This window comes from Hemiscyllium ocellatum, chromosome 1, assembly GCF_020745735.1.
Source record: "Hemiscyllium ocellatum isolate sHemOce1 chromosome 1, sHemOce1.pat.X.cur, whole genome shotgun sequence".
Taxonomy (NCBI): domain Eukaryota; kingdom Metazoa; phylum Chordata; class Chondrichthyes; order Orectolobiformes; family Hemiscylliidae; genus Hemiscyllium; species Hemiscyllium ocellatum.
This window is the reverse complement of record NC_083401.1, coordinates 97382479-97405777: the sequence shown is the minus strand read 5'-3', so window position 1 is coordinate 97405777 and position 23299 is coordinate 97382479. Positions and strand designations below refer to the sequence as shown.

The window sequence follows — 23299 nt, the reverse complement described above, 5'->3', positions numbered from 1 at the left end:
GTCCTTGCTAATTTGTATACCTCTCTTCCATCCAATGCTATTTCTAACTTCTCTCCTAGGCCATTGTTTGGTCACTACTCTCTTTGTGCTCCTGCACAAGACATGAATAAGAACTTTTTTGAGTTACCCATTTGCTCTTTGAATGTTTGCCATTGCCATTCATTTCGAGAACATTTCCTGATCCATCGTAGCCAGCTCAGGCCTATTGTATTTCCCTGACTGAGATTCAGGACCCTCCACTCAGAATCAAATTCTCTATACTTTGGTGAAGAATTCTATATTTTAATGTTGGCACACATAACCAGGACATTAGCCCACAGCAGGAATGCCAGGACTTGATGATTTACTAGCCTGAACTCCCTTCTAGAACGTGGAAATCTTTTCAATAAACTTGAAAAGGCACTTGCATCAATTTGGAGTGGGAATGATATGCAGGAAATTGCAAGGATACAACCTTATGTGTAAAAGAAATGAGCCATGAAGAATGTTTGGGGCAGCATGGTGATTCAGAGATTAGCACTGCTGCCTCACAGTGCCATGGATCTGGGTTAGATTCCACCCAGATCTGTGTGGGTGGAGTTTGTCTGTGTGGAGTTTGTCTGTGTGGAGTTTGTCTGTGTGGAGTTTGTCTGTGTGGAGTTTGTCTGTGTGGAGTTTGTCTGTGTGGAGTTTGTCTGTGTGGAGTTTGTCTGTGTGGAGTTTGTCTGTGTGGAGTTTGTCTGTGTGGAGTTTGTCTGTGTGGAGTTTGTCTGTGTGGAGTTTGTCTGTGTGGAGTTTGTCTGTGTGGAGTTTGTCTGTGTGGAGTTTGTCTGTGTGGAGTTTGTCTGTGTGGAGTTTGTCTGTGTGGAGTTTGTCTATTCTCCCCATGTCTGTGGGTTTTCTCCAGGTGCTCCAGTTTCCTCCAATAGTCCAAAGATGTGCAGGTTAGGTGGACAGGTCATGCTAAATTGCCCATAGTGTCCAGGGATATGTAAGTTAGTGGATTAGCCATGGGAAATGCAGGGTAACAGGATAGAGTCTGGGTGGAATGCTGTTCGGAGAGTTGGTGTGGAATTGTTGGTACAAATGGCCTATTTCCACATTGTAGGGATTCTATGAAAAGAAGTGTTGATGGTGTGTCATTACTGTTAATAGTGCTAAATTGTATAGGTGGTTACTTGATAAGTCAGACCAGTCAATTAAAAGATCGATTCAAGAGTTTGAATTGGACTGGACTGCAGTGGATTAGGCTGATGTGCTAGTGAGGTTGGATAGCTGGGGGAGGGCCTGTGAGCAATATATCTCCTGTCCCTGCTAAATGTGGATGCCCCTGATATTTAGCAGGACAGAATTTACAGGTCAGCAACGTCTTCATTCCTGACTTGATGTACATTGAGTAGCTGGGCTCTATACCCAGTATGACATGTCCTAACTGTCCCACCATGGCCCTGCCTGGGTTTCCATGGTAGATATTCAACCAGTACTCCACCAATAAATTCTGGCCTTTTCTGTGCCTTTGATACCAACCTTTTTTGGCTGGTGATGCTGGCAACACTTTGAACAGCTGCCAGATCTTAATTTCCTACCACCTCACTTTGTACTGAGAGGTGTCTAATAATTGTCCATAGCAATATGTTAATGAAGGAACCTCGCTTTAACCTTGGATAGTCTTCTGTGGACAGTTGTGGAGTTGTTTGGCGCATGCTTATCTACTCCTACTATATGGAGTAGATGCCGATAAGTTTGAAACCTCTAAGTGTAATAAATGTTTGGAATAATCCTTCAGGCTGGGTACTCAAATTCAAACTGCTAATCAAAAGCAAGTTGTTTGCTAGTTTGGGTGACTCAGCGATGAAATCAAGAAGTACTCAGTAGGTCAGGCAGCAGCTATGAGGAGAAACTGTGTCAATGGGTGGAATCTTAACAAGGGCCTGAATGATGTGGGCTATGGTGAGATTGATGGAGAATTACATGAGAAGCCCAGCGAAGCCTATGTTCACATTGAGCAAATTGCTGCATCTACCTGGTGGCAAAGGCCACTTCCATTTTAGGCAGCTGCAATTTGCCAATTTGGAAAGGATTATTGGTTTTAACACCTTTAACTGCACAACTTAGATAGTAAATGGAATATTAATTATATTACTAAACTTACCGAATAAATCAATAGGTATGCAAGGCCTTCAGATCATTGCTGGCTGCAAGAAACCTCCATGTTACTCAGTACAAGATAGCATCTCAGGCCATGATCCAAGGTATCAGATGCGCATCCCTTGTTGATGGACATTCACATCCAACACTTACAAACTCTTCAGGATCCTCATTGTCACCTGTCCGATCCACCTGCAGGATGCTAAAGAGCCAGTGGCTTGCATTGCAGGGAGCACCAGCAACTGGCAGTGAAAGACTGCTGCAAGGTCACTTCATGTAACGAGACAGCACCCAGCACATGGAGTCACCAAGTTACATCTTGTGGCTGTTGCTTGTTCTCTTCGTGTTCACTTACTTAGCGCTTCTCTGCATGCTGGTAGCATCTATGATATACACTGTAGCAAGGGTGTCGATGGAGGAGAGATGACACCAAGAAGTGGCAATTATTGTTCCAGTGGCAAAGAGGTCTTGTGTCTGGCCACCAGGCCAATAGTGGAGCACTTGACAAGGACTGTAAAGTTGAATGCTTTTTTTTTCTTTATTTTTTTTCCTTTTTATATTATAGTTTTTTAAGATGGTGATACCCTGTACAACACTTTTTTTGTATTTTGTAGCAAAATACATGACAATAAATAACGCAAATCAAATCAAACCGTGACGTTAGGGCATTGGGAGTTTCAGCTAGAGGCAAAGGATATTAACACTGTTGGACTGATATGCTCTTTTGCGCAGGCACCTGCATATAACAAGTTATACTTGTCATGTTAATCAGCATGAATCTGTCCAGTGGAGGGGGATGTCTTATTGTATGAACCACTTAGATATCAACATATCATCTACAGCGTCTTCACACAGTCCTGGGATTTGGTCATGGGCATTCATCCTCTTGGGACTGTTATAATCAGGACATTGTTCGACTGCAGTCTGGGGAGTGGGCAACAGTCAATATTGTAGGCCAGTCATAAGCAAACAAGGGAATCGTATATTGTCAGTTGAGGAAATGCAAACACAATAGTTGGGGCTTGTTCAGTCATGCCTTGGGGATCCATCTTGGCTTCCTGTAGAGGTCCCCAGGATCTCCGAAACTAGTCTTTAGCCAGTTTGATTCACTGTACATGATATCAACAAACGGAGGCACTGGATACTGCAAAGGCTACAGACCTTGACAACATTCCGGCAATAGTACTTAAGACGTACTCCAGAACTTACTGCTCCCTTAGCCCCACTCTTTCAGTACAGTTACAACACTAGAGTCTACCTGACCCTGTGGAAAATTTCCCAGATATGTCTATGCATAAAAAGCAGGACAAATCCAACTTGGTCAATTACTGCCCCATCACCGTCATCAGTAAGGGAAAGGGAGTCATCAACATTGCAATCAAGCAGCACCTGCTCAGCAACAACCTGTTCACTAACACCTGGTTTGGGTTCTGCCAGAGTCCATTACAACCTTGGTTTCAGCATGGATGAAAGAGCAGAATTCCATAAGTGAGGTGAAAGCTATTGCCCTTGACATCAAAGCCACAATTGACTGAGTATGACATCAAGAAGCTTTAGCAAAATGCGACAGTGGGAATCAGGAAAAGTCTCCATTGTTTGGAGTCATACCTGACATTAAAGAAGATGGTTGTGGTTGTTGGAGGTCGTTTGTTTCAGCTGTGGGACATCTCTCTAGGAGCTTCTCAGTAGTGTCCTCGGTTCAACCATTTTCAGTTGCTTCATCAATGACCTTCCATCCATCATAAGGTCGGAAGGAGGGATTTTTGTTGGTCATTGCACAACATTCAATATGATTCATGACTCAGATATTGAAGTAGTTCATATCCAAATACAGCAAGACCTGAATGATATCCAGGCTTGGGCTGACAAATGGCAAGTAACATTCTCGTCATACAGATGCCAGACAATGATTGTTTCTTACTGGAGATAATCAACCCACTGCTGGTTGACAATTAATGGTGTTAGCATTACTAAATTCCCCCACTATCAACATCCTGGGGTTAACACTGACAAGAAACTCAGCTGGACTAGCCATGTAAGTTCTTGGGAGAGAAAAGCGCATCAGAGGCTAGCAATACTGTGGCATGTAATTCATCTCCTGACTTCCCAAGGCCTGTGCATTATCTAAAAGCCTCAAATGAAGAATGTAATACAATACTCCCCACTTCCCTGGAGAGTGCAGCTTGACACCATCCAGGACAAAGCAGCCTGTTTGATTGGCACCACATTGACAAACATCCAATCTCCACCATCGGCACCGAGTGGCAGTAATATGTACCATGTATAAGATACACTGCAGCAATTCACCAAGGTTCCATAGACTCTATGGCCATTCAATCTAGAAGGACAAGGGTATTCAAGTAACTTAAAAACAACAAATGCTGGAGATCATAGCGGTAGCATCCATGGTGAAGATGAGGCATTGGGGGCCGAGGAAACGGAAGTCTTGGAGGAGGTGGAGGAGTCGAGATGATTCTTCATCAGAGATACAGTTCAGTGACTCAATGATCTGGCAACTCTTATTACACATTATATATATATATATAGAGTAGGGTATCAGAAAACTGCTTCTTGTAGAGTTGCTGCTAGTGTAAATGTAAATGTAGCATTGGATTAACATACTGTAATTGGTTCAGTTGCTAACCTAGGTTCCATGTTGTAGAAGCCAAAAAGGTATCTTTTGGACAAACCTCAACTTGAAACATTTCATGTGACAGAGATATCAATAAAATGAATGCACAGGATGTCAAACTTTAGTATGACAATTTAGAGATGCATAACACCTTTAAAATACGAGCAAACTCTTCACACACATTTTGTATATCAAAATTTGACTCTAAGCTGCATAATCAGATGTTAAGGCATTTGACCAGAAGCTTGGTCAAAGAGCTAGTTACTAAGTAGTGTCTCAAAATAGGAAACACGTAGAAAAATTTAGGGGACAATTTTTAAGGCTCAGGCAATTTCATGACCTTAGTTTGGAAGCTGGTGCGTGTTAAGGCCATATGGTTGTAAGCTCCTGAGGTGAAAAATGAGGTGTTCTTCCTCCCATTTGTGTTTGGCTGTGTGTTAATGGTGGAGGAGGCCCAGGATGGACATGTAGTTGAAGGAGTTGAAATGGCTGGCAGCCAGAATGTGGCGTTGATTGGAGTGTATGGACATAGGAACCAGCTCAGGGAACACTTAAGTCTGCACTCAGTCTTTCTGATCAAGAGGAGACCACGTCGGGAGCAACAGATGCAGTAAATCAGGTTAGAGGAAATACATGTGAATCTCTGCCAGGCCTTGATTCTCTGGGGCCTTGGACAGATGTGAGTGGGAGTAGATTTTCCATCTCCTGTGGCTGTGTGTAGGAGGGGTTGGTGGGGAGATTAGACCAAACATGGGAGGACATGGTCCTTGCTAAAAGTGGATGGGTTTGGGGAGGAAAATATCATTTTGATGGTGGGATCCATCAAAGTGGTGGAGGATGATGCGTTGGAACAAAATGGTTTCTAACCTGTAGCCAGTGCAGTCTAGTGAGCACAAGGATGCTGGGTGAGCAGTCCTTAGTGCAAGAACAGGTGCAGGTAGTTGATTTTGGGATGACCTCAAGTTTATGGAAGGTAGAATATTAAAATGCATTCTTAGCCAGCCTCACACATTCTAATATTTGAGCCTATAAGGAATAAAGGCATGGGTGAAGGTTTCAGCAGTGGATCTCTTGAAGTAGGAGTGTTGTTAGGCAGTGTTATGTTTGTAGAGATAGCCTTGCTGTCATTAAGTCCAATGTAGTCAGAGGTTTGTCTTGGATCAATTATGACAGTGAGGTTGTGGTGCTCCTGGGAAGAGGGGTGGACTCTGTGTATCATTTTGCACAGTAACTCTGGAATTTAGATCCAATGAAAAAAACAATGCTATATTTTCTTTCAGCTTTTCTCCTGCTTTGTATTAAATTTGCTGGAAGCTTGATGGAAACTCTCTATTTACTTAAGTCTAACATATGAGGAACATTTGAGGACTCCGGGTCTATACTCGATGGAGTTTAGAAGGACGTGAGGGGGATCTAATTGAAACTTACAGAATACTGACTGGCCTGGGCAGAATGGATGTTGGGAAAATATTTCTGTTGGTAGGAGAGACTAGGAGCTGAGGGCAGAGTCTTAGAGTAAGGGGAAGATCTTTTAGAACAGAAATTAGGAGAACTTCTTCAGCCAGAAAGTGAATCTATGGAATTCAGTGCCACAGAAGGCTGTGGAAGCCAGGTCACTGAATATATTTAAGACTGAGATAGATAGGTTCTTGATTGTGAAGGGGATCAAGGGTTATGGGGGAAAAAGCAGGAGAATGGCGTTGAGAAATTTATTAGCTATGAATGAAGGGCAGAGCAGATTTGATGGGCTGAATGGCCTAATTTCTGCTCCAATGTCTTATGATCTTATTGTGATATGCTTGCAGAGGGGCAGAAACAAAAATAACTTTGACTAAAGTTGTGCTGGTATTATGTAAGAAAATCACCTGAAACTAAACATGTGTGGTGTCTGTCTGGCATGGAGTTGCCTTAAAATAAATCTTCTGAATTTAACATATAGTTACTCATTTTCCATGATATTCAAATCATGTGGAGTTTTTGAGTATAAACAATCTATAATCTAGTTTGGAGCTGACTCAGTTTTCTGGGTGGCTTTTTCTTATTCTACACTGTCCTTTTTTTTGTGCTTGTATGGTTATTGCCTTGAGTTGCTGAATTGTCCAAAATTAATATTGCACCCTCAGTGTAGAACTATCTGATCACTTTAAAATCTAAACCTTTTACCGCTTTAATCCTCCTTGTTCATAAATGTTCAAACTGTCCCTGGACTTTGTTAAGGGGAAAGTGACAAAATATTTGAACCCTTACGAACGCAGTGATTCTAAAGATTTACATGGTTTCACGGTAACAAACCTAATAATGAAACAAATGAAGAGAAGACCATTTGGCCCTTTGGGCCTGTTCTGTTCATCAGGATGACCATGCCTGATTTTGGTCTTTTAACTCCAATTTCCAGGCTGCATTCCATATTCCTTGATGCACCCAAAACCTTAGTTTTTAATATATTTAGTGATGGGGATCTACAACCGTGTGAGATAGTTACTTCTAAAGACATACACTCCCCACCTCCAAGCACTAAAGAAATCCTTTCGGTTCTGCAGAAGACTCAAAACCTTACCTCTGTTTCCCTCTTCTCACAGTGGCTGCCAGATCTGCTGTGTTTTCCCCTCATTCTCTTTTTTTTTTTGCTAACTTCCAAATTAATCTTACTGGGGGGTGGCAGGGGTTGGTGGGGGCTTTTAATCATGAGTGTTGCTAACATAGTAGAAGTGTTTTATGATAAGATAAACATTAAAATGTACAATCTTGAAGTTTCCAACGAAGGATAAGGTTTAGCTGGAGAGACCAACTAAAGTATTAATTTTGTTCTCTTGCAATTTGATATGCAAATCAAAGTTTTCTGTATTTTTTATTTCCTTCTTAAATTCATTTCAGGTTACATTTCCTGCTCCCTTTACCATGGCTTGGCACCAATGCTTTGGTACTTTCCACTTCAGGTTTTGGGACTCACCGGCTATGAAATCTTTGCTGCTGCTTATGTCTCTCCCTTAATATTAAACATCACTGCAATCTGGAATTTGGTGAACAACAAATATATCCTTGCACTTCTCAGGCTAATTAGTTTAGGTAAGTGAGTTCTTTGTTTTTTGATAACTGATAAACATGTAACCTCTCATTTACAGCATGTGCACCTGCTGTATTGTAAACTATTGCAGGTAATACCCGAGGCAAATGTGAGTCAACCTACAAAGATTTCATCGCAGAACAAGCTGCTAAAATAACAAATCCCTATAGCACTACATGTGCACAAACTCAAAAACATCATACTCAAGATACATTATGTGATAGGCCATGCATCAATTAACACTGTTCCGTGTCTTGTCATAGATTACACGAGGGACATCATGAGGTACAAAATTAGTAGAGAAACAGGCCCCAATTCATTCTTCCGAATGAGTTACAAGTCCTCTGATACCTCAGTTCAATGTCCGTACTTCCTATCTGAGCTTAGGTTGTAATATTTGACAAATTTGTTTGACTGTGGATGCTTTTGAATCCTGTATTATTGGTGAGTCCAATCTTGCTTGATAGAGGGACATATGGAATTAATCCCAGCAATTATATAATTACTGAATATTTTAAAAATCATTAGACAAATACACTCGTTAGATTTATAATGAATAATATGAAATTGTTTAGTTTTAAAAACACAACGGATTAAATTAAGTACTTAAGTTAAAAGCATCTTTTACTTTAAGAAAATTTTCAAGGGACAGACCCAGGATCTGTAGTTGACTATGCAGAAAAAAGATGTTAACATTTTTAAAGAAAAAGCATATCTATTCAAAGACAGGTGGAAGGTAACAAGCTCAGAAAATAAAAAAACGGCAATGAATGATTTAAAAACAAAATAGGTCACCAGAATCACAGGTGCTAATTCAATTCAGTTCTTGTAATATCAAGATTGTCCTGGATACTGAAAAGGCTGTGGACCACAACATTCCATCAATTGTACTGAAGACTACCTCCAAGGTATACTGCGGAATATCTCTAAAGATCCTTAGACGGCAGTTTCCAAGACCATTGCCATATAGAAGAACCAGGGCAGCAGAAACAGTGAAACATGACCACCTGTAAATTTCCCTCCAAGTTACTCATCATCCTGACTTTAAAAAAAATCACAATTCCTTCACGGTTGCTGGGTTAAGATCATAGAATTCCCTCTAATGGCATTGTGGGTGAACCTACAGGACATAGACTACAATAATTCAAGCAGGCAGCTCACCAGCGCCGTCTCAAGATCATCTAGGATCAGGCAATGAATGCTGACCATGTCTATGAGTGAATGTCAAAGAAACATGCCCAGATCCACAGCAATATCCAGCAGATGTTGAACAGCTCCCACATGAAGATGATGCAACTGAAGGTCCTTATTAGATTTCAGGGGGCAATCATCCTTGATGCTGTTTACTCCAGATGAGCAATATCCAGTGACACTTCTGATTCTCAGACTGAGGATGTGTTTGGACAATGTCACAGTAGTATGCCAACTGCTCGAAAAGGACCTGGATTATGAAGAAATGGGCAGGACCTTTTTGGTCCCTAGCCAGGCAGTAGGCTTTGACAACACAGCTGGTTTTCTTCAGGTGCAGGGAGTAGGACACATCACATTGAAAACATCATATTGTAATGTGGCTGAGTTCATCAATAGAAAAATGGTCTGTTCAAGTCATCTGTGACTGTTGGTACCAAATTCTGAAGCCTGTGCCAGGTACCATGGAACTACTACGATGATTATATCTTTGAGAATTCTCATGTTCCTCATTCACTTAAATGGCCAGATACTTTACAAAGATGGTTACTTGAGGGCAGGTGCTATCCTCTGCCACCAAAGTTGCTGATTCCATTATGCAATCCCCTCCCTGAGGCCAAGATTAGATGCAGCACAGCCCACAGAGCCATGGTGGAGCAGACAGTATGCCTCCTGAAGATGAGATTCCAATATTTCAATTGGTCTGGGGTAGTGGGGTCTTGCTGTAGTCAGAGTGTGCTACATAATCCTAACATGCTGTGCTCTGCACAATTTGAAGGTGGAGTCACAGATAGACAGGGTAGTGAAGAAGGCGTTTGGTACGTTTCCCCTTATTGGTCAGTGCAGCGAGTATAGGAGTTGGGATGTCATGTTGCTGCTGTACAGATCATTGGTTAGGACACTTTTGGAATACTGTTGTCAATTCTGATCCATCTTGCTCTAGGAAAGATGTTAAGCTTGAAAGGGTGCAGAAAATATTTACAAGAATGTTGCCATGGTTGGAGAGTTTGAGCTATAGGGAGAGGCTGAATAGTCTAGGGCTATCTTTCCTGGAACATCAGAGGCTGAGGGGTGACTTTATAGAGATTTATAAAATTTGAGGGGCATGGATGGGGTGAATAGTCAATGCTTTGTTTATCCACACTAAGGAAGTCCAAACCTAGAGAGCATAGGTTTAAGGCAAGAGGGGAAAGATGTAAAAGGGACCTGAGAAGGTAGTGGAAGCTGGTACAATTACAACATTCAAAAGACATCTGGATGGTTACATGAATAGGAAGGGTTCAGAAGGAGATATGCCCAAATGCTGGCAAACGCGACTAGATTAATTTAGAATATCTAGTCGGCACGGACAAGTTGGTGTGAAGGGTCTGTTTCTATGCTGTACACCTCTATGACTCTATAGCTTGAGTAGGTGAAGAGTTGATGTGATGGACTGTGAAGAATTTGGACAGTGGCAGCATTCTTCGGAGGAGGAAGATGAAAATATTGAGCAGGAAGAACATCTCTTTCTGTACAATAAAGCACAGCAATATCAGATGCAATAAGCTAAACAGAACTTAGCTGACACTTCATTCCAGTGGATCAGAGCTAGGTTCAATAATCACTCGTTGATTGTAACCTTGATGTTTGATGAAAAGCGAGCGGTCTTGTCTGTTCCCAGAAGCATATCCAGCTTCTGTTTGTTTGTTTATTGTTTGCTTTTGCTGAATAAAAGAAAAATTTGAAAGATTTGAAAATTTCTGGTATTTGATGATCCCATATAAATAATAAAATGTTAGGCAATGCTGGGCATTGGGCTAAGAGTAGCACTACCTTAAACAGGGTTGAAAGATGGGATGAGGAGTGAACTCTGTATCTCGGTTCTTGTGTAGCAATAGATGTATGAATCTGCATTTGTATATGCAAGGAAGTGCCAGCTATGCCATCTATGAGCTCTGACAAACATTTGGTTTTTTTGGGTCCCCTCCCACTATGTGCATTGTGAAGGGCAGCTCTGGACTGCCTTTGTTTGATTTCATGGACAGCTGGTATTTTAAGATGACACTAGCACCAGGAATCCTGGATGACCTAGCAGTGGCAATACTTCTGAGGATGACAAGTGAGAGAATGCAACAAGCAGAGCACCATTGGGGCATGGGTAATGAGGTGTGTTTGGGAAGACAACCTGACAAAACATGCTAACTCTATGAAACTCCCAAACATTGACACTTAGCCTGGTAAGCCACTTCGCCTTTCTGGTAAAATTTGAGCTTTGTTATTTTTATGATGGACGTAATATAATCAAGGAGGAAATTTATAAAGGAGAGAGGCTTGTAGGTATGTGAATGTATTCCGAGATATATATGAAATTGTTAGGCTTTAGGCTGTAGAGTTTGCTTGAACCTTTTAAGTAGTCATTTGATTGTACAGGACTTGAGTATTCCTTGAAGAAAGGTATTTTGTTGAAGCTCTTCTCCATGCACTCATCGGGACAGTTTACATGAAATAACAATTTTAAGGGGAAGAACATTTTTATATGTGCAGATTGGTTGGCAAGTGGTCTGTAGTTACAACAATGTTGTGGCGAATTCATCAGTAAGATGATGCCTGACAGTTATGAGCTTTGTCAAAATTTAGACCAGGCCAATTTTCTTCAGTCAAACAAACATGGTGTGCACAGTTTTCTCTGCCTCCAAATAATAGCACCCAGTGTATATGTGAGTTGTTGTGCAAGGGTAACAGACTACAAGCATGACTGACAATTTTAAATTAATTGTCAGCATAATTCTCAGCACACAGAATGATTTATCAAATGTCCAATCACAGAATCACAATCACACATAATATTGTACGCTGTTTAGAGTTTTGTAAGTGTGGCCTTACAGTACAGTATCTATCTTTTTGCAAAGTTGAAGAGGCATGCTCTTGATACAACCCTTCAATCTTTGGGATTAATGGCCTACATATCTTGCATCACACTGGCATTGAATCAGGTGAAGCTAGCAATTACATTTGCTATTATGCAGTAGCAATGTGAGTGGTCTTTGTCACGACTAGGCTTTTGATGTCGAATCAAAAAGGTGTTACGCCCTATACACAAATGAGTAATATAGTATATGAATTGTAGTGCCAGTGTAAAGCTAGATATGTGGATTGTGAGGCCCACAATCTGGTAGATTTTGTTAAGCAGCATGTCTGCTTGGCTTTTTGTAACAGGCAGAGATATTAAATGTACCTAACCAGCCCATGCAAACCATCTGTAAACACAGTATCACACATTAGATGTAATTCAATGATTGCCCAACGTTTGCTAAAAACCCCTAAGAATTGGGGTAATTCTTAGCACAAACTACTTAAGATTCTCAGTCAGGCTCACAGTGGGGCACACCAATGTATGCTGGAGGCGATGTGTATTAATCAATTGGACCCTATTCTTTACAGACAGAACATTTTACAGTATTCAGTTTTAACTCAATAAAATAGTGACATCCATTCTCTCGTTCATCCCTTCGGAAAATATCTGACCAATCAAAGTCAGCCCAACTGGCAACCATCAGCCGGTGAGTTCTCTATGGCAATACCTCTACCAATCACAGATCAGTAGCCAGCCATTCTGCTTGATCTTGTCATACAGTATGAAAATTTGGTTCTTTTTACATCGATTTTCTTGTGAATTGTCCTAATGAATGCAATGTGAAAATCCTTTTCAGCAATACTATTGTATCTATTGAAGGTGAATTTTGAGACCCTAATTAACCACTAATTTTCACTATTCTTTAGGGAGTTCTAACTCATTAAGGTAGATAATCAATGTTCCATTTTAAATGTCATTGAAGTGAGTTAAAGCTTGCAGAATGCTTTATCTATTATTCTACTGGAATGCAAATTTATAATGATAGAAACATAGAAAATAGGAACAGGATTAGACAATTTGATCCCTTGAGCCTTCTGCACCAGTCACTGTGATCATAGCTAATCATTAAGGTCAATAGCCACCCCATATCACTTGATTCCATTTGGCCATGAGCTATATCTACCTCCTTCTTGAAAACATAATATTTTGGCTTCAAACCCTTTTCTGTGGCAGTGAATTCCACAGGTTCACCACTCTCTGGGTGAAGAAATTTCTCCTCCTCTCAGTCCTAAAAGGTGAACCCCTTTATCCTTGAGCTCTGACTCCTGCTTCTGGATTCCCCGGTTGTTAGGAACACCTTTCCTGTGTTTACCTTTTCTAATCCGGTTAGAATTTTATAGGTTTTAATGCAATCCTTCTTCATTCTTCTAAACTCCAGTGAATATAAGCCTAACCAACTCAAGTTCTCCTCATATGTCACTCCTGCCATTCGTGGAATTGATTCTGTAAACTTTCACCTGCATTCCCTCTGTAGCAAGAACATCCTTCCTCAGATAAAGAGACCAAAACCACAAACAGTATTCCCAGTGTGGCCTCACTAAGTCTTGTATAACTGCAGCAAGACATCCTTGTTACTGTATACAAATCTCTCTGTGAAGGTCAACACAGTGTGCCGCCTTTACTGCTCCTGCACCCTGCATGCTTACTCTCAACGACTGGTACATGAGGACACCCAGGTCTCATTGAACATTCCCCTCAATTTATAGCAATTCAAATAATAATCTGCCCTCTTACTTTTGCTTTCAAAGTGAATAAACTCACATTGCACGAAATATGGAGTTTCAGGATTGAAGGTGATTTGGCGAATTGGATCAGAAATTGGCTAGCTGAAAGAAGGCAAAGGGTGGTGGTTGATGGGAAATGTTCATCCTGGAGCTCAGTTACCAGCAGTGTGCCGCAAAGATCTGTTCTAGTGCCATTGCTGTTTGTCATTTTTATAAGTGATTTAGAAGTGAGTGTAGAAGGATGGGTTAGTGAATTTATGGATGACACTAAGGTAGGCAGAGTTGTGGATAGTGCCGAAGGGTGATGTGGGTTACAGAGGGACACAGATAAGACTCCGAGCTGGGTTGAGAAGTGGCAAATAGAGTTTAATGCGGAAAAGTGTGAGGTAGTTCACTTTGGAAGAAATAACAGAAATGCAGAGTACTGGGCTAATTGTAAAATTCTTGGCAGTGTAGATGAACAGAGAGATCTGTGTCCAAGTGCATAAATCCCTGAAAGTTGTCACCAAGGTTGATAGGGTTGTTAAGAAGGCATATGGTGTTTTGGCATTTATTGTTAGGGGGATTGAGTTTCGGAGCCACGAGGTCATGCTTCAGCTGTGCAAAACTCTGATAAGGCCGCACCTGGAATATTGCGTACAGTTCCAGTCACTGCATTATAGGAAGGATGTGGAAGCTTTGGAAAGGGTTCTTAGGAGATTTACTAGGGTGTTGCCTGATATGGAAGGAAGGTCTTACGAGGAAAGGCTGAGAACTGAGGCTGTTTTCGTTGGAGGGAAGCAGTTTGAAAGGTGACTTTATTGAGACGTATAAGGTAATCAGAAAGTTAGAGAGGGTGGATAGTGAGAGCCTTTTTCCTCGGATGGTGAAGGCTAACATGAGGAGACATAGATTTAAGTTGAGGGGTGATATATTTAGGATAGATATTAGGGGTAGTTCTCTTACTCAGAGTAGTAAAGACGTGGAATGTCCTGCCTGCAACAGTAGTAGACTTGCCGACGTTAAGGGCATTTTAAATTGGCATTGAACATACATATGGATAATAATGGAATAGTGTAGGTTAGATGGGCATCAGATTAACTTCACAGGTTGGCACAGCATCAAGGGCCTGTACTGCATTGTAATATTGTATGTTCTATGTTCTATCTTGTTCACATTATACTGCATTTGCCATAGATTTGCTCATTCACTGCCTGTCCAAATCGCACTGCAACATCTCCGTATCCTCCTCATACCCACTTTTCCACCTGGCTTTGTCATCTGCCACTTTTGTGATGTTACATTTAGTTCACTTCTTTGACATAAATTGTCAATAACTGGGGGTTGTAGTACCGATCCCTGCAGTACCCAACCAGTCACTACCTACTCTTCAGAAAAAGATTCTTTTATTCTTAATTTTTGTTTCTTTTCTGCCAATCAATTTTCTATCCATCTCAATACACTACCCTCATTTCCATGAGCTTTAATTTTACAAATGTTTTGCAATATTAGTCCCTAGAGAAGATGACAATGCATATAAAGCACAAAAATAGGCCATTTGCTCCATTCAATCCATTGTTGGTGTTTATGCTTAACTCCGCTGCTCCCATCTTTTGCAAGCTTTAATATGAGCATGTGCTTGTCCATAGAACTCTCTTTACTGGAAGATCATCAAATTTTGACAGACCAGAGAGCTGCTTATATGATGTTTTATGATCCTGAAGCAGCAGTTGATCTTTATCTTGGTGAATGGCTCTGGGATTGGCTCATGGAGGACAGAGTTTTGTGTTACAGAGCTGCTTCGGGTGAATCTTGAAAGAAAACCAGTAAGACATTTTTTCAAACTTTATTGGCAATGGTGCATTCTGGAAACAGTAAGACAGTGGGCATGTAGGAATGATCCTCCTGGGGGAAGGGCCTTTTATCAGCTGAGCTACCTTTTTAGTGCTTTTTGGAAAGTTCTGCTGATGAGACAATCTGAAAAGTGACTTTGGCAGTCTGCTCAGGGAACCATCTGGCAAGATTCACCATCTCCTTTTTCTCACAGGACCTAAAGGATGTTGTGTGTAGACCATTGTCTAATGAACTTGTAATCAAAGGTTTTTCTGTTTAAAAACAAAATGTTCATGATGTTGAATTGGAATAGTTTGGCTTGCTTTAATAATTCCTGATGAAGGGCTTATGCTGAAACATTGATTTTCCTGCTCCTCAGATGCTGCCTGACCCGCTGTGCTTTTCCAACGCCACACTTTTCAACTCACTTTAATAAAAGTTTTGTGATAATGAGGTCACACCCATCTTTCACAAAATCCAGGACAATTAGAACCCCAGCACCAGAGTGACTCATACCAAGTTTGTGTTATGTGGAGGGTCTGTGCGCATTTTGATACAGCCACCACCCCGCCTATTGTCCTGCATGAAAACTGTTGCCATGATGACAACTGTGTGTACATTTTTCCATCTTTAGATTCGTACATGTTATTCCTGCAGTTACTATCCATTTTCAATCTCCAGGTAAAGGTGAAAAATGGCTCAGATGACCACTGACCTGTAAGAGTGGACACTGATCAGGCCTGAAATTATGTACAGCAACACAAAGCCACCCTGTACGTGATCTTTGGGTTTTCACCTACAAAAGGGAGGGAACATGCGTATACCTCATTCACTTGGCAAATAGTCTGATGCAACACAAGCAAAACAGAGGAGCTGACTCAACTCAGTATAGAAGAAATAGTTGTCAAGCCTGAATTCGTGCTACTTGCTTCCTGGGCTGATATTCTAGGGAAGCAGTTCAGATCTCTGTGTAAAGAATATATTAAAATAAATCTTTTCACAATGAGCAAGATTATTTGATTCAAATGTGTACACTGCAAAAAATGTAAATGCATCTTAAAAAAAAAACTCACTATTCCGGAGTCATGTTGAAATTTAATAAAAACAGAAAATGTATCTCTACACATTAACGCTGTTTCTCTCCCCATAGGTTCTGCCTGACTTGTTTATTATTTCCTGTTTTATTTCAGATTTCCAGCATCTGCAGTCATTTTGTTTTTTGATGGCAATAAACTATTTGTGTGATGAATAAGATATTTCATTACTGCCGAATGTATCTGCCTAATAGATATAAAGATTAGTTCACTGATTTTGTAAAAATAAAAAATAGTATCCTTTCTTGTATGCTATTGCAGGAAAAAGTTATGTTGTAAAATGTTACTTACATTGCAGGGAGCATTGCTTCATATCAGGCCTCTGCCCCTGTCAGCCGGCTGCTTTTGCTGGCTTTTGGTGTGTCTTCTGCCCTACTTGTTCAAGCCATAACTTGGTGGTCAGGAAGCAGTCAGCAAAGGTATTTGTTTTCTTTTTAGTCCATTATACTATCTTGTGTGTTTTGTGCCTTTTGGTGCAGACAAATTGCTTTACTTTTGTTTAAATTCAATGAAACTCAGGGGCATTTAATTGTCTTTCGATTCCTCGTGTGACACCTGGAGGAAAAACTATATTGGTTTATTACCATGCTTGATCAATAAACAACACATGATGTCTCCATTAATATGTATGTGATCATTTGTCTGACTCATTCACTTATTAAAGCAGAGATTTTTGCAAACATTCAATATGCCTGTTTGTAATCTGTGAGGGTATCCCAAAGGTCACTAGCAAGTTGTCCTACAGTGCCAACACTTATATAATGGAATTCTATTCAAAAAATATAAACTTAATTCATTTTCTCAATTTAGGACCAATATTTTTCCTCTCATCTAATTGAGGAATGGATGTCTTTAAGAGCAAGACAGCCTCCACCCTCTAACATTTCTTCTCCTGTGGCTCTGTCAAAATCCTGGAATTTCATTTCTCCCAGCACAGTTGGATGTACCTATACCACCAGGATTGCAGTAATCTGAGAAAGCATCTCACCACCACATTCTCCAGAGCGATTTAGGGACGGGCAGTAAAAGCAGGACTAAATCAACTCCACCCACAGACAACTTCTTAACTACCCTGACTACCACCTGTCTACACAAGCCACAATCAATTGTGCTTTGTACAGTGGAACCAGAAAATCACTCCCCATGTCCTATTTACTAACACCTTTTCAGTTTCATTGAACTCTCTGGAGGGAGAACTAAATTGTTTTACAGCAGTATTTTGAGTAGACCCTATATGTATTAGTACAATTGAGTTTTGGATGCTTTCTTTTGAAGGAGAAAGTGAGGACTGCAGATGCTTGAGAGTCAGAGTCAAAGTGTGGCGCTGGAAAAGCACAACAGGTTGGGCAGCATCTGAGGAGTAGAGAGTCAACAATGAAGGGCTTATGCCCAAAACGGATGCTGCCTGGCCTACCGTGCTTTTGCAATGCCACACTTTACAACATTGCTTCCTTTGAAGGAAAAAGGATTATTTCCTCCTTGAGTTAAAAATCATTTTTATCTCTCATTGTCTCTTTGTATTTATGTGTTCACAGCTGTGTCTACCATCAGTCTCTTAGTTGTTGTTAAAGCTACAATCTGGTCGGTGATATTATTTTCCTTTGAGTTTCTTTTTTGGATTCACTTTTACAAGCTCCAAAAAGTCACATTGGATTCCCTGGCAACATTCAGCGTGCTGAAAAATGTGCTCAGTCTTATTACAATGGACACCATTTGGCTTCTAATTTTGACCTCCACCCTCTGATCTGAGGAGGAAACCTAGGAGCAGCTATCCATTCTTTACTTTGGCTACTAGTCTTCCTTTCAGAGAAACATAGAAAATAGAAGCAGGAATAGTCCATTCAGCTTTTTGAGCCAGTTCCACCATTCTATATGATCATGGCTCATCATCCAACTCTGTACCCAACTCCTGCTTTCTCCTGATACCATCTAATCTCTTGGGTCACATGAGCTTGCCAATTGGGTGCATAATTGGCTTAATGGCAGGAGACAGAGTAATGGTGGTAAAAGGTTGCTTTTCGGACTGGAGGCCTGTCACCAGCTGTGTTCCACAGGGATCGGTTCTGGGTCCTCTTTTTTTTTGTTTGTCAGTTATGTAAATGATTTGGATGAAAATATAGAAGGCATGGTTAGTAAGTTTGCAGACGACACCAAAATTGGTGGAATAGTAGACAGTGAAGAAAGTTTTCTAAGATTACAAAAGGATCTTGAGCAAATGATCCAAGATGGAGAACAGGAAAAATTTCTGTCTGTAAGAGCTGCTCCTTTTTTTTTGAGGTATTTTAGGTGTTGGAGGCGATTTCCTCGAATTCCAGCAGCAGCAATTACTGTTTTATATGCTGTTGCATTGTTTTGGGACTTGGGGGAAAAAAAAAGTCAAAACAACAGCAGTTTAAAAAGGAGAAGAGCAGACAAAGGAAGCACATGGCGAGGATAGTGCAGGAGAGAGAGAGAGAGAGACAGCACAGTTACCGCCTTTGCTGTTTGAATTCATATATCGCTGGACATCGGAGTGCAGCTGGGAAAATTAACAAACAGTGAAATTGACAACTAATCTTGGAGGCCAGGATTAGAGGATCTGAGCTATGGGGACAGGCTGAACAGGCAGGGGCTGTTTTCCCTGGAGCGTTGGAGGCTCAGGAGTGATCTTGTCAAGGTTTACAAAATTATGAGGGGCATGGGTAGGATAAATAGGCAAAGTCTTTTCCCTGGGGTCAGGGAGTCCAGAACTAGAGGGCATAGGTTAGGGTGAGAGGGGGAAAGATATAAAAGAGACCTAAGGGGCAGCTTTTTCACGCAGAGGGTGGTACGTGTATGCAATGAGCTGCCAGAGGATGTGGTGGAGGCTGGTACAATTGCAACATGTAAGAGGCATTTGAATAGGTATATGAATAGGAAGGGTTTGGAGGGATATGGGCCGGGTGCTGGCAGGTGGGACTAGATTGGTTTGGGATATCTGATCGGCATGGACGGGTTGGACCGAAGAGTCTGTTTCCATGCTGTACATCTCTATGACTCTATGACTTGAAATGGATCAATGAGCCGAAAAGTGGAAGATGGAGGTATAAAATAAGAGGACAAATGAGGTATTGCATTTTGGTACAAATAGTGAGGGTATGGCTTATACAGTTAATGGTAGGGCCTTGGGTAGTGTTACGGAACAGAGGGATCTGGGGTTCAAGCACATAATTCTTTGAAGTTTGTATCACATATAGACAGGGTGGTTAAAAAGGCAATTGGTATGCTTGTTTCATTGCTCCATCCTTTTGAGTATCAGAGTTAGAGTCAGATGTACAGCATAGAAACAGGCCCTTCGGTCCAACTCGTCCATGCTGATCAGATATCCCAACTCAATCTAGTCCCACCTGCCAGCACCCAGCCCATATCCCTCCAAACCTTTCCTATTCACATACTTATCCAGATGCCTTTTAAATGTTGCAATTGTACCAGCCTCCACCACTTCCTCTGGCAGCTCATTCCATACACGTGCCACCCTCTGTGTGAAAAAAGCTGCCCCTTAGCTCTCTTTTATATCTTTTTCTCCCTCTCACCCTAAACCTATGCCCTCTAGTTCTGGACTCCCCCACCTCCAGGGAAAAGACTTTGTCTATTTATCCTATCCATGCCCCTCATGATTTTATAAACCTCTGTAAGGTCACCCCTCAGCCTCCAACTGTCCAGGGAAAATAGCCCTAGCCTATTCAACCTCTCCCTATAGCTCAAATCCTTCAAAAATGGCAACATCCTTGTAGATCTTTTCTGAATCCTTTCATGTTTCACGACATCTTTCCGATAGGAAGGAGACCAGAATTGCACGCAATATTCCAACAGTGTCCTAACCAGTGTCCCGTACAGCTGCAACATGACCTCCCAATTCCTGTACTCCATACTCTGACCAATAAAGGAAAGCATACCAAATGCCTTCTTCACTATCCTATCTACCTGCGACTCCACTTTCAAGGAGCTATGAACCTGCACTCCAAGGTCTCTTTCTTCAGCAACACTCCTGAGGACCTTACTATTAAGTATATAAGTCCTGCTAAGATTTACTTTCGCAAAATGCATTTGGGAAGTCATGTGAATGTACAAGACATTGGTGAGGCCTCTTCTGGAATACTGTGTCCACTTCTGGTCATCCAGTTTTAGGAAGGATACCATTATGCTGGAGACTGTTCCGAAGAGATTTAACAGGATGTTACCAGGAATGGAGGGTTTGAGTTCTAAGGAGAGGCTGAATAGGCTGGGAGAGAGCTAATAAGAGAGCAGTCCTACGGTCTGGTAAGACTATAGTGACTTTACCCTTTTTAGTTCTATTTGAATTTTATAGATTTCTATGATATTCCACAATATTCTTCTAAACTCCAATGAATATAAAAAATACTGTCTCTCTTTCCACAAGTCAGTCCTGCCATTTCAGGGATCTGCCTGGTAGACCTTTTTGTTATACTCTGGCTGCAGCCAGAGCATCTTCCCCCAGAGAAGGAAACCAAACTGCACATAATATTCCAGGTGTGGTCTTATCAAGATCCTTTACAGTTGCAGAAAGGCATCCCTGCTTCTGTGCTTGAATCCTCTTTGAAGTCCAAAGACTATTTGCCATCTTTACTACCTGCTGCATCTGCATGCTTACTTTCATCAACTCAGGTCTCACTGCATATTCTCGTCCCTCAGTTCGTAGCCATTCAGTTAAAAATCCACCCTACTGTTTTTTTTTCTCCCAAATTGGATAACCTCACATCTATCCACATGATACTGCATCTGCAATGCATTTGCCCATTCACTCTGGATCAAATCACAGTGAAACCTGTCTGCATCCTCCTCACAGCTCACTATCTGACCCAGCATTGTGTTTCCTGAAAAATCGGAAATATTACATTTAATTCCCTCACATAAATCATTAATGTATAATGGAAATAGTTGAGTTCAAAGTTCTAATTTTCATCATACCTTACTAGTCATTGCTTGCCACTCAGAAAGACCTGTTTATTCCTACTGTTCCTGTCTGCCAACCAGTTTTCCACCATATCCGTTCACTTCCCCAAATCACACGTACTTTAACTTTACATGCTGATCCCTTGTGTGGAATTTTATTGTAAACCTTCTGAAGGTCCAAATGAACCACATCCACTGGCTACCCTGATCTACGAATCACATCCTTGCAAAATTCCAGTGGTTTTGTGAAGCATAATTTCCCTTTCATAAATCTGTGCTTACTCTATCCAATCCTGTCACTGTTTTCCAAGTCCTCTGCTATTAAATCTAGCATTTTCCCTACTACTGATGTCAGACTCACCAGTCCTTTATTCCCTGTTTTCTCACTATTTCATTTCTTTAATACTGAGATTACATTAGTTACTGTCAAATCCATAGGAACTGTTCCACTCTCCCTTTTTTCTTTTCCTTTTCACATTGATGTGGTTGAAAGAAGAATAGTTTAATTTTTATGGATTAGCTCATAACTGTCAGCCATTATTGTTGCCTGTCTTGTGGTTGTAACTCTTTGGTCTTCAGCATGAATTCTTATTATGGAAGGTAATGTGTTTTTAAACTTTTCTCAGAGAATAATCTCTCAAAGAGCTTCATGCATGGTTTCAGCTTTCAATGCTTATATCCCGCTGTCAAAATTACTTTGCTTAACATTTTTAAATTCAATATATGCTTGTGCAAGCTATTGCCTTAAATTCTGGACCTTTGCCTTTATGCTTTAGGCACTAACTCAAATGCAGCCAATATAAGTTTCTTCACAGTATTATAAGCCCAAGAAATCTCTCTGACAGTTGAAGCATAAATTTCATGTGCTTTTCCTGTCCACTTACTCTGCCTGGTATAGCCAGCCTCTAAATTTCCTGTAAATTCAAATGCCACACTAGTACTTTAATAATCTCTGCCTTCATAGCTCTGCCCGGCAGTGCCACCTCCAGTTTATCTAGCAAATTAATCAAATCTGGTCTCTGAAATTACACTTAAGATTATTATGAATAGTCACCTGAAGGAAATTCTTCACTGTTTCCAGTGCCTTCTTTTGATTGCAGTATGGAACCTAATTGTTTTCCTTTACCTGTTACGTACTGATATCACACCCAAATCATTGTTGCCTCAGTTTCAATTGATCCTGAATAAGCTTCCAAAATTGATTTCACTCACTAGGATATCCCACTGGAAATCAAGCTCTGTGATTCATGGAGGCATGACAAAAGTTTAAGTTTCTTAGGAAGCACGCAAAATTAGCCAATTTCCCTGTCTTTAAGACACATTAACAGAAGGGTTAGACCAAGTTTCTATAATTTCCAAAAAAATAGCAGCACCAGGGACCCGGGTTCAATTCCCGCCTCAGGTGACTGTGTGGAGTTTGCACACTCTCCCCGTGTGTGTGTGGATTTCCTCCGGGTGCTCCGGTTTCCTCCCAAAGTTCAAAAATGTGCAGGTTAGGTGAATTGGCCATGCTAAATTGCCCGTAGTGTTAGGTGAAGGGGTAAATGTAGGGTATTGGGTCTGGATGGGTTGCGCTTCGGTGGGTTGATGTGGACTTGTTGGGCTGAAGGGCCTGTTTCCACGCTGTAGGGAATCTAATCTAATGTAATCAGACTCTGGCTATGGATTATGAACCATTGGCATTTATCTCCACCAATAAAAACTCTAATCCTTTTATAAATTGACACAGACACACACACGTCCGTTATGGAGAGTGTGAAAGACAAGGAGGGCAATTCAGTGGTTCCTTTCACCAGGTTGCTGAGATGCATCTGACAGATTTTTTCTTGTTGG

The 23299-nt window shown here is 41.0% G+C and overlaps 1 protein-coding gene across 2 annotated transcripts in view; it reads left to right on the top strand.

The window, feature by feature from the left end:
- Window positions 1-23299, top strand: part of LOC132819390 (PGAP2-interacting protein-like) — a 116030-nt gene that overhangs the window by 15786 nt on the left and 76945 nt on the right. The window contains exons 2-3 of one of the 2 annotated variants that reach the window (XM_060830876.1): window positions 7634-7825; window positions 16833-16953. In XM_060830876.1, the coding sequence (XP_060686859.1) occupies window positions 7634-7825; window positions 16833-16953 (313 nt within the window). The remainder of the gene's footprint in view (window positions 1-7633; window positions 7826-16832; window positions 16954-23299) is intronic. The other variant, XM_060830884.1, reaches the window with a different exon arrangement.